At 45.3% G+C, this 16,454-nt stretch overlaps 1 protein-coding gene across 1 annotated transcript in view; it reads right to left on the reverse strand.

Moving 5' to 3' along the window:
- The window catches only part of grk6 (G protein-coupled receptor kinase 6), a 39,198-nt gene that overhangs the window by 13,915 nt on the left and 8,829 nt on the right, over positions 1-16,454 (reverse strand). The window contains exons 3-10 of the mRNA XM_088604799.1: positions 7,461-7,573; positions 5,212-5,289; positions 4,543-4,643; positions 3,684-3,776; positions 2,603-2,666; positions 1,666-1,806; positions 727-917; positions 600-637 (exon numbers count right to left, since the gene is read on the reverse strand). Coding sequence (XP_088460925.1) covers positions 600-637; positions 727-917; positions 1,666-1,806; positions 2,603-2,666; positions 3,684-3,776; positions 4,543-4,643; positions 5,212-5,289; positions 7,461-7,573 — 819 coding nt within the window. The remainder of the gene's footprint in view (positions 1-599; positions 638-726; positions 918-1,665; positions 1,807-2,602; positions 2,667-3,683; positions 3,777-4,542; positions 4,644-5,211; positions 5,290-7,460; positions 7,574-16,454) is intronic.

Below are 16,454 nucleotides of genomic sequence, written 5' to 3' on the forward strand. Positions count from 1 at the left end.
GCAAAAGATGACAGGCTGGCGACACTCATGCAATTTGGATTATGTGAATCATTCTGGTGAACTTTGTTGCAATAGAAATCCTTTATAATTTTTCACGCATCTATTATTGCAAAAATAATAGGGGAACACCCTAACATGAGTTCTGTTTTTGTAGATTAAAAAAGTTGAGTCTTTTACAACAAACTATGTTCCAAGTAGGGCACTATTATCCTTCTGTTGTATCTGGGTTCTCTATGACCAGGTGGAATATGACATGTTTGTGTCAGACAAAGACTTTAAAAGATGAATATTTTAAGTTATAGGCAAATACGAAGCACAGTAATAAAGGAGGCAAGGTGATTTTTTAAATTAAATTTTCATTCATAATTAAATTGTATATTCTATATATGTATATACTTTTTCATACTTAATGGTATAAAATATTTTTACAAGATACATTTGGTGTTATATTTACTAGAGCAAAAGTGATAGAATCTAAGATGTAAGATGGAGAGGGAGAACTACCCTGGTTTTAGCCTAGGTTTGGCAGAGCAGGTAAATCAGATTATATTTGTGTCCAGCAACTGTCCCTAATTATCTTAAATTTTACTCTCACTCACCGTGGTCATCCAGCAGAATATTTTCTGGCTTGAGGTCCCTAGAATAAATAAACCAGCAGTTAAAAGAAGTCTTAATGTTGTCTGCTAAAGTAAAAACGAACTCATTCAGGTGTGCTCGAAAACATACCGGTACACTATTCTCTCCCTGTGAAGATCCTCCAGACCACAGCAGATCTCAGCAGCGTAGAAGACGGCTCTGTTCTCATCAAAGCCAGCATCCCCCATGTGGTAGATATGGAATTTCAGATCGCCCCCATTCATCAGAGTCAGCACAAGGCACAAGGCATCTTTAGTCTCATATGCATATGCCAAACTCACCTCCAGGGCAAGAAATAAAGAGAAAACGAAAAAGAAATTCACTGAAGTGAAGCACAAACCTTTCTGTGTATCTCATGTTAATATAATCACTTAGGACTTTTGTGTATAGCCAGTGACACAAAACTTCCACAAGTGCTCTCATGTAATCTGTAAACCCTGTGAATTTGATGACATCTGGAGACGCTCGACGCTTTAATCCTCTTGATTAAAAAAAACTGCCAAGACCACCAAGTGAACTGTTCAAGGCTTGCCTGACACCACAACAAACCCACTAAACGAAACCTAATCCGCTGTCTTTTTTCCTTACAGTGCGCAGTCATCCTGCCCCTGCATGGCTTGACGCCGCACTGGTGGCAAGAGTGACAGCTCACCATCACAACAGCCTCGCGGGGCGGCGGGTTCAGGGTCGCTCCGCGCTCTTGCTCTGCAGCGTTACGCCCGGAGGAACTGGGAGAAGTTCGGAAGACCCGTGTCCGAGAAGGAGGGTGCACGGGGCCTCTCCCAGGGACGGAGTGACTACTTGTCGAGGAGAGGAGGAGGAGGAGGAGGAGGAACTGGAGCGCACAGAAAGCAGCTGTCTGGGAGGATCTCCCTCTCGTGCGAGACCACGACAGCCGCGTCACAGCCTCCTTCCCTTCCACATCTAAACACACCGCTCCCCCTCAAAGGCCGGGTCTCTCCTGAACAACGCCGAGAGCAAGACGACACAAAACCTCAAGCAAAGTTAGAACAGTTCCCATGTACTTACTACAAACCTACTGTTCACTTTTTCCAGGATCTGTTTCTCGTTCAGTGCCATGGACTCCCCTTTCCTCTTTTTAATTCTCTTCTTCTCCAGCTTTTTGCAGGCGTACATCTTCCCCGTGGCTCGTACCTGGCACGCACACACCTGCAATTCGGAGGTTTATGGATTTAATCTTTACGTTGTACAGCAATAAAATAAGTATTAGTATAACTATTAAAAAAGCAATAATAGTATTAATTCAGCAATTTCATGCAGGGAAAGATTCACACGGGGATTAGTAAAGTTCATGTTTTTAAATGTCTAAGCATACAGCGACAGCCATAATCATGACGCCACCAGGAGATCCTGGAGACCCCAGCCTTATGTTGTGTTAAAATGGTGTCTGACGTCAGATTCTCCTTGGGAATTTTATCACGCATGGCCTAGGGAATGCTCACTTCCCTGTCCATCCAGATGGCCACATTTCCAAACAAGAGTGGTCATTTCAATAATGTACTATAAAAAGGCATCAAAACATATCTTCCGTTTCATTTTCGTTTGAGGAGTTGAGCATACATTTTTAATAGATATCAGTGGGTTCTTGGTGTAATTACATTACAGGCATGGATGTTTTGTCAGAGGATGGGATAAAACCTCATACACTGGAGGAGAGCAATTCAGTGGGCGGGGGACTGCATTTTGCGGTTCAGATTACTTTTACTCTGAAACACAAGTGCAGGAACAGAGATTTCAAGCCCTTGAGAGCTACAAGGTCCTTCTCTGACTCAATCGACCTAATTGTTAGGAAGTCAAATCACCTGCTCTGTTAGGTGTTCATCACTTGCTGATGGAAAAATACCTGTAAAAATATGACCCTGCTCAAAACTGAACTACACAGAAGAGGGAGCACGGCTTCTGTTAAAAGTAAGAGAAACGAAAGTGTGGAAGCTGAATCGCTTACTTCTCCGAAGCCTCCCTTTCCCAGCACCCTGTACTGGCGGAACGTGTTCTTCGTCACCGGCTGCCTAGAAGACGGAGAGGAAATCGGAGCTGGAGCGGACTGAGAACATGTTCATTCGGCTAAGGCAGCAATCCCACACCCCAGTCCCGGGGGAGCAGAGCTCTAAACCCATTAGTGTTATCTGACGAATTCAACTCATCCGCTTGCTTGATTGGACTTTCAGGTTTCCCGTTTTGGCACTCAGTCCTGAAGGATACCCGATTTCAGTGGCACTGTTTCCAAAGCATTCAGCCTTTCTCGCTTACCCATATTTATGAATGCACAGTGATTAATAAGCAATCAATTAATGGACGAACAGACAAAAGAGTGACAGCATGTTGCACCGAGGAGTGGTTCCCAGTCCTGGAGGACCACTAGTCTGCTGATTGTCCTTCCTGCTGAGCTCTAAATCTCTAACTAACTGATGACTTCACTGATCTGCTTGCTCACTTAGCAGATCATTTCCAATACCTCCAGCAGACAGAACTTCATACCACCTCTCCCCAGCTTATTTGCTGATATTTCTGAATTAACAACTCTTGTTAGCGGATGGTGAACAGAGCTGTATCAGATAAGCCTACAATGAGCATTTTGTTTCTCCTGCATAGGTTGTTGGTCATGCGGCAGGCATGAGGGAACAATGAAATTGGTATGGGGCTGATACCAGCTAGAAAACCCCACTTAACATTTTGAAGAGGTGGAAGCAAATTGAAACACGTGGCCCCTACAGAAAAATGGAAATCAATTAGACGAGAACTCATTCGGAGCAAAATACAGAAGAGAAGTGGGTCCCCCAGGATTACCAGTGGGAACATTTCATCAATGTGGAAAATCAGCAGCTTTAGTGCTGGGCAAGACATCGTTTTAAAACCCACTACTTAGATACCAAACAACCGCTTCGGGAATAAAATATCAACGCCATTAGTTCCCGGCCATCAACAGTTGCACAAACCACTGGATGTAAACACACCCAGCAGAAACGGCCTGTTCGAAAACGATGGCCTGCTACTTGTTCTGGAGCCGGGTGCTGGGGAATACATACCTCTCCAGCCACTTCCATTGCAGGAATCTGTTGAAATACATGCTGTCGATGTAGTCTGCAAAGGGAGCCACGCTGAGATAGTCATGGATCAGCCTGTAATGAGGAACGAAAGGGATTCACACCTTGTGACTTTTAATTTCAACAGTATGGCCCTGACTCTGGAGCACCGCATGCCAGCCTTCTGCACGACTTCAGCAGTTCAGCACAGCTAACACTCGACAGATGCTTTTCCGCGTTTAACGTTTGCTCTTGACCGCACAATCACTCAACGGCCCAGCACCGTGACTTATTTCACCGTCTTAGTTCTCTCTCTCTCTCTTTCCTTTTTTTTCCCCCCAGTGTTCTTAACAATCCAGTCCTCCCCCAGTACTCACCGATGGGAGAGAAACAGGCAGGTTCATTCCGAGGTGGCGAGTCGGAAATGCTGCCAAGCCCCGAGAAGGACTAAACTAAGCCTGAACGCTTACTGCCTGAAACCTGTGTGTCTAAGGCTTGACTTATGAAGACACTGGTATTGTCTGCTGCCTCAGTAGCTCAGTACAGCAATGTCCCTTTAATCAGCAGCTGAGCCTACATTCGATTTTCCCACAATAAACAATACTTTCCCCTTATATTTTAGCAGTGTTCTCTGCCAGAATGAATGCCTTTCTTCGCATCCATCACCTACACCCCCCTACACCACACCTACAAGTCACAATATATTAGGAGGTAGGGTCACACCCTGAAAACCTGAAGATGGAAAGCTTGGCTCATACCTTCCTGGACAACAGCGTAACAAAGGCAGAGGCGGAGACGGAGGGAAGGAGGGAGGGGGGGTGTCTCCTCTCTCGAAAGAGAAGGTGCCTGCTGAACCACTCACTTGGTGCAGCTCTTGAAGAGCTCCTTGCAGGGCTCCTGCTGCAGTCTCTCCGTGCAGCTGGCCACCAGCTCCTCGGGCAGCTCCGGGACGCACTCCTCCGACTGCGGGGCGACACAGCACACTCACTGCCCGCGCCCACGTGCTCACCGATGCCCTCGGGGCACTCCGGCGAGTGGCGCCAAGGAAACACATGAGGTTTTAAAACTGCCATACCACTTTCAAGCCTTATCAATTAGGCTGCAGTTAGAGACTGTAAAGCCCACTGCTCTTCTTCTTTCTACCCCATTCCCCAACACAAAATGCAAGTTTGCTCGTACTCATCAAAAATTCAGAGCTCTTATGTGCCGCCGACTGAAAAAAGCAGTCTATCAATTCTGCAGCGATTTTACGTACTTTGTATGGATGTAAAAAGAACTTTGCACACTTAGAAGAAAATCCAATGGATTTGATCCTTTGGTTTCTGTCAATATCATTAATACTGAGATAAAAGGATAGTACTGTTGAAGAGGGTATTTTCTAATAAGGTCACCCAATAAGGTGCAGCACTTAAAATGCAACTTCAGTAACAAACTGCATGACTATGTGCTACAGTACAGCAGGTATAACATAATCTGAGAAAAAAGCACAGAAATAAGAGGTAAGCATTGCTCATGGAGTTGCAGGCTGTACCTTTGGGTTTAAGTACTTTTCTATTAACTGTTGTCCACACTCCTCTCTCTTCTCGTCTGGTGTGACTTCATACTCTGCCTGTTTGAAGAGAAAATTGAATAAAAGATGCTGTTTGCTACTAAGTGACCTTCTGAGCACCAGAAAACTTTACAGCTCTGTAGAACTAAGAAATTGTTTTTATGGCTTCCTTTTCTTTTTCATTTAAATTACAGCACAATATTCACATTTTCCTCAATTCAGGTAGGTCTCCTGTAAATTGTAATTAAGATACAATTTAGAAAATGTACTGGATGAAATGCCATTTGCTTTTTTGCCCTGTGCCTTTATAGTTTTCTTTGTTACCCTAGTTGGAGATGTTCCGTTTCAGACGTTTATTATCCTGCCAACAACAAATTAAAAGCTCACGATGGAAGTTTTGTTTGAAACTAATTGAAACCAGTCATCAAGAATCGGATGTGTGATTTACAATTTGCAGGTGGAACATTGGGGCTTTCAAAATGGTTTATTGGCATCAACTTGCTCTGAAACTCAGTTCGCAGAAACAAGGCCTTCTGTACCTCTCAGCAGAATTAAAGACTGGGACTCTGAACAGCACATCCACTGGCAATTTCTTTTCTTAAAGCTCAAAATCGTCAATTGATCTTTAAGTCCTCCCAATTCAGAATAAGCAACAAGCTGGCTTTCCTCCAACATCCACGCGCTTGGTTCATTTGTGGTTTTGCCACGACAGGAGGTCTGGCATCACCTGGATGATTCATAGAGCTCTGAACTGGACGTTCTGAGTGTCTTAGAAAGTGCTCACAAATAAACAACAAATTAGTGTTGTTGTTGTGCGTCTCTCACTGGCAGTACTGCAGCGTCGAGGGCACCTGGCAAAGGCACAGGCACAGCCAAGCCCAGGACTGCCTGACTCATGCCTATGCTGCCCCTGTGGCTCCTGGCCAGGTCTGTGTCAGCGGTAGGGGGATCCCTGTCACCGTTCGGCCTGAGCCATTCCAGTCAAGCACACACTGAGCTCTGGGGCTTTCTTCCCCCTGCGAGCTGAGAGCACGCTGAGCCCCCCCCAGAATCATATTCCCAAACAGCAAATAGATCTTCATGCAGGGCTCAGGAGCAGAACCGACAGGGTTTGTAGCTGGAAATCCATTTAAAAGAAAAACATGACAACCATTTGAAATGACACGGGATTTTGTGAAACGCTCTAAAACCGATGGGAAGTCTTGTCCCTTTTTAAAACATCTGCTGAGCTACAAGCCTTCACAGAATATATCAAACGAATCATAAGCCGACTTGTTTAAACCCGCATGTGTCCTACACCACCGCTCGCAAATTTCTCTTCACCTGTTGACACTAAAACGGCAAGACCACCACTTCTCAACATGCACCACCATTAAGAGAAAACAAGCCTGTTTGCACCTTCCAGGACTCCGACACTCACGAGCACTGGAAGTCATTCTGCATAAATCAGGAACAACACAGTGAAACACTCTATGAACAGCTCTACAGGAGAGAGCCTACTGCACCCACCTCCTTATGCAGGCTGTATGACCATCTATGTCACACTACTGGAAATTACCTAAATAATTGCCGAAGGCTGGTTAAACATCTTCCTTATTACAGAAAACAAGCCAAGGCAACAGTAAACAAGCAGACCTAGACTGGAGACCGGGAGCTTTGCTTCACTGCATGTGAAGCCGGACAGGAGTCCTGCTGAAACCCAGATGTATGCAAAAGCCCACCTCCCATATTGTCACGGGGGTAGACGAGTGAGGGGATAGCACCGAGCCAGAAGAGACTGGCTGCCAAGCCGATATCGGCACAGCACACCACAGACAACCATATCTGCCAAGCAGTGTTGAAAATCTGGCCTGATTTTATCATCGGGAGAACTTAAATAAACAAGTGCACAGCAGAAAGCAGAGTCCCTTGAGAGTGGGTGGGAGGGAAACTTACAGATGTGACCTAAACAGAACTAACCGCTCAAGGTACTGTTCACGGAGGACCAGCTGGACCGAGGAGGAGGAGGAGGGGGGGAGGGAGAGGCAGACAAGGGTGGTACAATGACGCAGTTAGTGAACCCTTCAGTCCCAAAAGTCAGATTTCCTGCCCAGGATTTCCTGTCTATTATTTAATCTCGAAAAAAAAAAAAACTTTTACCAATACATCCCACCCCAGAACTACTTTCTGTTGAGCTCTATGTGAATAAAAAATAATAGCATGGCAGACTCGGACGTCATCGTGCTCCTTACCACAGCGTCCAGGAATCTGACACACCGCCCAAGCTCCGGCCTCGTGTCACAGAACTGCCGGAAAAGCAGACGTCCGATTGGTTGCTTCTCACAAAGGCTGTGGTAGTCTTTCTCTGTGGAATTGACACAGCACAAAGCGGAATAAGTTGAAGGACATCACAGAGCTGTCAGCCCCTGAATAAGGGAACAACCTCACTACATTGGCAATCAGACAGCAGCCCCACAGAAGCCACTCCGACTTGCACACGTTTGTTAAGCTACAGATAGGAATGTATCACTGGGCTTCCAAAACCTATTAAAATTCTCACGGAACTCTTGAACAACAACGATCCGTTTCTGATCCGATGTTGCAGCACGCTTAGCACGCATAAAGTAAACCGCAACTGTCGGCATGGCTAAAAACCCATTAAAGCAAATGAACCCTTCACACACGACATCATAAAGAAAGTACTTAACAGGTAAAAACCTAGTCCTCACAGAAACACAGGAGGACGGCTGCCAATGTCACTATGGCTTGTTAAGCATAAACAAGGCATGTTCACTGCCGATGTCAAGGGTACGGAACAGAAATTCTCCCTGTATTGCCTCCAGTGCGGATCAAGGCGCACTAGAACAATACATTTGCATGTAGCGTGAAGGCTAATGCAAACATGCGGGAGGTTCTATGCAAACCGACACCTGTAGCTGACTCGCCAGACTGTTATTTCAGTTCCTGTCCTCTCTGCTTTGTTACGCTGCGATGTTTAGAAAGCGATAAACCAGTTGCTTTCCATCCGCAATAAGAGGTCCTGAAACAGAAGCACGGTCAGTAATACTCAAGTGATGAATAGCCATTGGAAGGAGCAAACCGGTGTCTGGTTTTCGCCATGAACGAAGATCGCGCACATTTGCAAGTCTCGACAAAGACTTTGCAACCGGCAGCACCCCAAGCACAGAGTGGACAATAGCATACTTGACTGCTAGCTTGGCCTCACACTCCTACGGTGATGAGAAAGGGAAAACATTATCACAGGGGATGAAATACGGCAGTAACATGGGAAGACCTGGGGGGTTAATATGTCACGAAACCGTAAAATTGTCTTCATTAACGTGACATGTGAAAATGTCCAGTCTTGCAATAAGACTATATTAGATATTTCAACAACTCATTTGTTGTTGCTTTTTCTAATATTTCTTGGCTTCAGTTTGATACCACCTGACTGAAGTATCAGCCAGCAAACAAGCAAAGGAAACACAAGCAGATTATTACCGGACTTGAATAGCACATAAGCCAAATCCACTTAATTTAAAAATAAAAATATTAAACTTGCATGACAGAAAACTGAAGTTCACATGAGTTTATCAGATTACAGGTAACTCTGTGGCTGCAAAACTCTGTTTTGGAAAATTACAAGCCTTTCACACAGAATTCAGACAGACAGCAGCGAAATGCAACATCAAAGCACTAAAATGCCACATTACCGTATGTGAAGAATCGGTTAATTATAATGCATTCAGATGTACTAACAAGCAAACCAGCTGCTTTTTGATGTTGATTAGCTCTCATTAATGGACACCAATAAACACAAAGCATTGCTGACAGATGTCCAATATATTCCGCGTTAATGTGGAACAAAAATATTTTGCTACACACTTAACAGGTAGGAGCGGAGGGCTGCAGCAAGACAGCTGCTGTGGATGAATTCAGGCAGGGCCGGGAGTCTGACAGGACCAAGAGATCAGACGGACCACACAAAAGGAAGCTTGTGTGTACAATGTTGTCTTCGCTGCCTTGGTCCTCGATAGGCTGTCCTTCGTCTCTCTTCTTCAGTAAACACGGAAGCTGTTGGTTTCCTGACTCGCAGCCTCACAACTGTTCCTCACAGGCCTCTGCCTGCTACACCCTGCTAACCAAGGGCGGGCAGGAGGGTGTTTCCGACAACAAACTGTCGCAAGAGGGCGAATTCCTGAATGCTCTGTTAGAGACCAATACCTGAATAATGGATGAGATTATCAGGTTCATTGACTGTCTCAATCCGTAAGGGACTCATCAGAAAGGTAGAAGACAGCATCTCCTGTCTATGCGAAGACCAAGATCTCAAATAAAGGAGAGTGAAGTCCACTTAAGTGCAGGTTGCGCTACGCAACACACACACTATATGCAAACACATAAAAATGTCAAGCTAAGTTTGTGCAGTGTTTTGAACTGGAGCTATCTAAGGTCATTCTTATTCTTACACAGGACATAGTTTGGTTTATGTCTGATCAGATGTGGCAGAAGTCGGCAACAGTATGCTAGCAATACACTTTCTGCTCTTGTACACTACAGTGAAGCGCTATATATTTTAAAACTCATGCCATTACTACTATGAGAAAAAAAATCCTGACATTAAGAACTAAAGAGACGCTTGTCTTTCAAAACCAATCATTCTGTTGCCGGAAAACACATATATAAGGGCGTTTACAGTATATAACGGCTGTCAGGAATGTGAACCACTGAAGATAGGAAGTGAAGAATCCCCTCAAGCCAACTTTTGAGTTTCTCTTTCTGTGTTCAAATGCCTTAACAATACTGTCTTTTTGTTTCTTTGCCCTTTGAAATCTGTGACTCACTGACGGTGAATTTCTTCGCCAGTTTGCTTCCGTTTCTCTGCGGAGCAGCTGGGCTGCTATTATGGTTTTAGTTTCCCTCAAGGGCCACGCAGCGCGTCTTGAAGCAGTCCGTGAACTACAGTTACAGTAGTGTCTCTCGGAAGACGAAACAAAATACAGTCACAGGTGCAGGCAGCCCCAGATATACGGATACTTGCATTCACACACAAAAGCCAGGGATGGGATACTGCTGGCCCGCACTTAAGAGTCATCGTGCAGTTCTATAAAAGTATTTCTCACAAACAAATGGGAACATGCATATAACTGCACAATAACCTTTTGTTGGAAACAAAACCTCATCCCCTCTGATCCTCAACACAGGGCCCCCACAGCATCATCAAGTTTGCTGATGACACCACAGTAACTGGTCTTATCAGCAACAATGATAAAACCACCCACAGGAGCAAGGCAGCAGGGCTGGTGGAGTGGTGCCACACCAACAACCTCACACTTCACATCGGCAAAACAAAAGAGATTATAGTGGACTTGAGGAGGCACGGAGGACGTCACACACCCATCATCATTCAGGGGGCTCCAGGCGAAACTGTCAGCACCTTCAGGTTCCTCGGCCTCCAGATCACCGAGAGGCTGAGCTGGTCAGAGAACACTGCCGCCATCCTCACTAAAGCCCACCTGCGCCTTCACTTCCTGAGACCGTTAAAGAAGTGGGGGATGAGCAAGACAACACTCACCAGTTTTTACCGTAATACCATTGAGAGTGTCCTGACCGCTGGTATTACGGTCTGGCATGGTGGAGCCACAGTACAGGACAGAAAAGCCATACAGAGTGCTGTGAGGTCCGCGCAGAAAATCACCGGGACTGAGCTACCCTCTGTATGGATTTTCTGTCCTGTACTGTGGCTCCACCATACCACACCGACTGGATATACCTCGACCGCTGCCACAACCGGGCTCGAGCTATACTTCGGGACCCAATTCACCCTGGCCACGATCTGTTTCCACCCCTGGGTTCTGGTAGGAGGAATCACAGCATCAGAACACTGACAAATAGTTTCAGAAACAGCCTCTTCCCCCAAGCAGTCTGCATCATAAACAGCTCAAATTAGCACCTGCACTTTAAGGTACTGCACTATTTGCACTATGTCCTGTCTTGGCTGTATTATAACGTCTTTTGTCTAAATTTATTGTCCATGTCTGTTTGTCATTTGTGCATTTTTTCTTTCTCTAATGTTCCTGGGCACAGCTGAACGAGTAAGCATTCCAATACACTTGTCGTATATGGTAAATAAAGAAATCTTGAATCTTGTCAACATATATGCCTGCTGGTTTTTCACAATCCTTCCAATTAAGAACTGACAACCAAGAAAATCAATCTTATGTCTTATTGAAACAGTAAAGAAATACTAAGTGATTAAGACTCGAGAACAGATTCCTCCCAGGAAGAAATCAAACTCAAGGAAGCAGTGTCCAAGAAGTTTAACAAATACAGAAAGAGAGGGAGAAAGAAAGCTCCTATTAAAATGAAACAAGATGAAGGCATGTATTCAGCATAACAGTAAAAGAACAGAGGAGGTGAGGTAGTCAAGTGTCTCAGGAGACAATGGAGATAAGATAGGGAACCGTGAATGCTCTGTTAATTGTTTCTGCTCAGGCAACACTGTGATTCATTGGTCATGCCGATAAAGCTCTCAGTATTTGAATCTGATAAGGAGCCTCTCAGGTGATGAAAAGGAATTGGCTGATGAATTAAAAGAATTTCACCCAGCTGTTTACTTAGAAAGCAACTGGCAACATCTCTCGGGGCAAGAAAAGAAAAGTTCTACATTAAGCATGTATAAGGCAGAAATATTAGGTATAAGAAGCAGTTGAGGTACACAACTGCAAGGCCTGATGGCATTCTACCAATTGTACTTAAGGATACAAGGCGTCTTATCTGCACATCTTTCACAAAACTTTTTCAGCAGTCACTCAAGACATGATTAATAAGATAAGATCACTTTATTGGCCATTTACAAATTCTTGTATTAGGAATGTGTCTTTTTATCGCATACCCCAGCTTGCTCTCCATGAGACACACAGACAGGGAGAGAAGCTGGGGGTCAGAGCACAGGGTCAGCCATTGTACAGCGCCCCTGGAGCAGTTGGGGTTAAGGGCCTTGCTCAGGGGCCCAACAGAGTAGGATTCCTCTGCCGGCCGCGAATACGCACCGGCAGCCTTCCAGCCACAGGCACAGGTCCTGAGCCACAGAGCCACTGCTCCGCCCCGTGTTCCCATCACTGATGGGGAAATTGCTCACTTAGCACCCATCCCTGGTTTATAAACGGTGATAAACCAGAATAAAGTTATCATAGGCCAATACGATATTTCTATTACATGCAAGGCTATGGAAACCTGAAAACACAGCTATATAGAGACCATGGAAATTAGAACTGAACCAAATTAGAGGATCATGGTATTCCAACAGGAACCTAAAGGACAGTCAACATGGTTTTAGAAAACCTATGTACCAACAATGGTAATGGAGAAGAAAAAACAGCATACAATATGGTATATTTCGATTTTCATTTTTTTTTTATAAACCCAATTTTTGATAAATATCTTACTAAATCTTTCACTTATTTAATTTCAAACAATTAATTCTCAAAATATAGGTGGCAGGATTCAAGGAAATTTTGATGCAATCAAAGATTTGAATCCGGACCACTACTTTTTTTTTAATTCATATAATTGACTTAGATTCTAATGTAGTTTGGAATATGACAGGTAATCCTAAAATAGGATCAGCTAATACTGTTCAGGCTGCAGCAGAAATACAGAAAGACAAAGAAAATTAAGGACCACAGTAGGTTGCAGTCTCTTGAGATTCTATTTAAAATGATCAGAGTATGATACCCATCAATTCTCAACTCACCAGTTACCCAATCCACCTTTAACATGTTTCTCGGGCTAGGCGTAGCTTTTTTGGTAGAACAGACTCAAATTATCATTGAGCTCTGAGTCGAGACAAGAGGCTAAGGAACTGTTCTGTAAATGCTGTTGCATCATAAATGCTGCTGTGTTCTCCATAAGAACGCTATTTGACAATTAATGTACAGTCCATTTTCATTATGTGCAGACTGAAACGTAAGAGATTAATGTGTTTGTCTTTCACACTCAAGATTCTGTTTTATGTGTGATATAAGAGAGCCTGCTACAAGCTGGGAGAGTGCTTAAGTGCATGTAGCCGCTATAATTTCTGAAGGCACTGTAAGTAGCCAGTGCAGACGCTGGGAGAGGTGAAAGCAGACAGTGCCCCGAGTTAATGCCCTCCGCTGCAGCACTCTCAGGGCAAGAACAGAAAGAGCACAAGCTCCTCGTTTTCTATTTCTGCTTTCAAAGCAACTCTCAGCCAACAAGGAAGCTTTTAAAGTAAATCAAAATTCAAACTACGAGCCGGTAAATCTCATTACATAACATCACTTTATTAACCCTATACAATTTCTTGCATTAGGAATTTGTCTTTTGGCATACCCCAGCTTGCTCTCCACGAGACACACAGACACACAGAACTGTAGATCCATAGTCATTTCTCTATAGATATGTAACAGCCTCTGATGATTGCAGTCAGGCTGAAATAGCAATACTTAGCTGCAAAACTTTATTTCACTTCATTGAACCAAACTTTAGTGAACCGAACTGCATTTACTGTACCCTATCTGAATTTTTTAAACAGTCCAGCCAGTTTCAAACGTAGTCCTAAATTGCCCAAAACGAACGGGAAATGTATACATGACGTGTGGCCTACGCTGTGGCATGCCGACAGACAGCACTGCATTATTAAACAGATTTCTAAAAGAAAAATACAAAGAACTTGCATTGTTTTTGAATTCTCACCTCAGCTGCTCTCCACCCTCACTTTCATCACCCTGAACTGGATTTTTCTCTCCTTGAAGAAATCATTTATCTGGCCACACCCTAAACCGCTTTATCCAGTACAAGGTAACTGGGGGGAGACAGAGCCTAACTGGGCACGACGGGGACAAGGCTGGGTACAACCCCGGATGGGATGCCAGTCCATCAGGCGGCACACACGCACACCTGAGCCCGTTTTTCCCAGAAGGCCCGTAACCTAACAGTAGGACGGGTAAGTCAGGACCGGAGCACCTGGAGGAAACCCAGGAGAACAGGGGTGGAACACGCAGGCTCCACACGGAGGGCACCCCAGAAACTGAACCTAGGGCCCCAACTCTACCAATCTCTGCTCCACCTCGCCCCCATCCTCCTTCAGCTACCAAAATAATTCCGTTAAAAACCGGCACTCTGACCTTTCCCCTCGCCTGGCTGCGACGTGCACCTTGTCACACCGACACACAGCGGCATGGTTAACGATCGGTCGCAAAGAGTCAAGTCCAACGGAGCGGAGGGCAAACGTCGCTTCCTTTTATGAACACGGGGCAAACCGCAGTGGTGAAACTCACTTGAGCCAAATCGTCACGGCCGACGGTTGACTGTTCTCCACCCTGTACTCAAGCAACTGTGGGAACACTGAGGCTATTATGTGAATAATTCATATGACAAGTTTAAAAAAATGAAAGAGAAGAGGGTATTATATAAAAAAAAACCGTATCTGAGCAGAAACGGCCTCTGGGAGTATTTGTATGCCTTAATCATATGCTTTAGGCAAAACCCTAACCTTATATCACCTGCGTCTGTGAGTCTTTATGATTGACTGCAAGCACAACTATAGCATTCACAAAGCCTGGTGAACACCTACCAGACATCTACTCAGCCACAGCCTCAGTTTCTGAAACGGGTCAGTTTCAGGAACAAACAACTGTCTCTGTGTGTAATTTCTCATTTCTCTTTAAAGGGCTGTCAGTGATTTTCAGGTCGAAATTCCTGTACGTTTTGACATCATCTAGTTTCACTATAAGTACCAGTTCCTGAACCAAAAGGAATCTGTCATTAAACTCATACATGTTTTCAGAAAAATAAAGTACAGCAAATTTGTGGTCTAGATTTCACGTTTATGACATCATTTTGATTAATCAATCATTTACAACTGACTGTTGCACTTAAATGACTTTTCATAACCTCTAAATCACCTCGTTATTGAGTAGAGAGGTTTGATTGACCCCAGGTGCTACAGTTATTTAATCAGTTAAAAGTCAATCCTAGTGAAAACCAAGAAAAAAAATACAGAAAGGAACCAGCCCGTATACCAAGAGAGCAACACCTCCGAGCCCACTGTACACTGGTGCAATGCGTCAGCTGGACTTGCCAGCAGTGGAGACGAGCCGTGTTTGGCAATGAATCAGGGCTTTGTGACGACCGTGATGGACGTCAGTGTGCGTGGCGCAGATGTGCAGAATCACAAGCTGACAGCTGTGTACGACGGGTAAGTCAAAGGGTCAGCCCAGGCGTGACGCCCTGGGCAGGAGTTTCTGGCCTCTGCAGGCCGTCTCTTGCCGTGAGTGACGGCAGCCGGGCGGCACGGCCCTGCGCTGGTCAGGTCCAGGGACCTCACTGGCTGCCCCTGCTGTGGGCTCATCCCGATGCAACGACATCCCAGCTGGGCAACACACGCCCTCATGCTGCCTGCGGTACCACAGCCTTCTCCAGGGGGCAGGGTGAGTGAGTGCCTTGGATTCCCTGCTTGTCTGGCCTGAGCCCTTGACACGTGTGTGAACGCAAGAACGGTTACAAACATGTGGCCCATCTAGCCCATTTTCCAACCCCGTTTCATCCAACAGTTTCCTGAAAGTAATACTAATAATCATTCCTAACGCTTACATAGCGCTTTTCTGGACACTCCACTCAAAGCGCTTTACAGGTCATGGGGATCCCCTCCACCCCCACCAGCCCCACCTGGGTGATGCTCCAGAACGCTCCCCACACACCAGCTCTCAGTGGGGAGGAGAGCAGAGTGGTGAAGGCAGTTCAGAATTGGGGGTTATTAGCAGGGCATGTTTGTTATAGGCTGGAGGAAATTTGAGCAGGCCCCCGGGAATTTTTAACCCCCTGGGATTTTTACTGACCACAGAGAGTCTGGATAAGACATAAAGCCAAGGTCCTAAGGATGGCACCATTTTTGCAGTATAGCGTCCCCGTCACTATACTGGGGCATTAGGACCCACACAGATCACAGGTTGAGCGCCCCCTACTGGCCCCACTAACACCTCTTCCAGCAGCAGCCTCAGCTCTCCCAGAAGGTCTCCCATCCAGGTACTGGCCCGACTCACCCTGCTGGGCTCCAGTGGATGGAGCCACCTGTGAGTTGCAGGGCGATGTAGCTGCTGGTGAAGCCAAGGTGAAAGCCTGAAAGTGACTAGTTGTTTCAGCTTTAACAGCATGGCTGGGTAGCATGTGCAGTACTCCCACAAAGGTTTGTGCAAAGAAGTGCCTCTTGCTCTCCGCTTAAA

Source organism: Lepisosteus platostomus, chromosome 13, assembly GCF_059453375.1.
Source record: "Lepisosteus platostomus isolate fLepPlt1 chromosome 13, fLepPlt1.hap1, whole genome shotgun sequence".
NCBI lineage: Eukaryota > Metazoa > Chordata > Actinopteri > Semionotiformes > Lepisosteidae > Lepisosteus > Lepisosteus platostomus.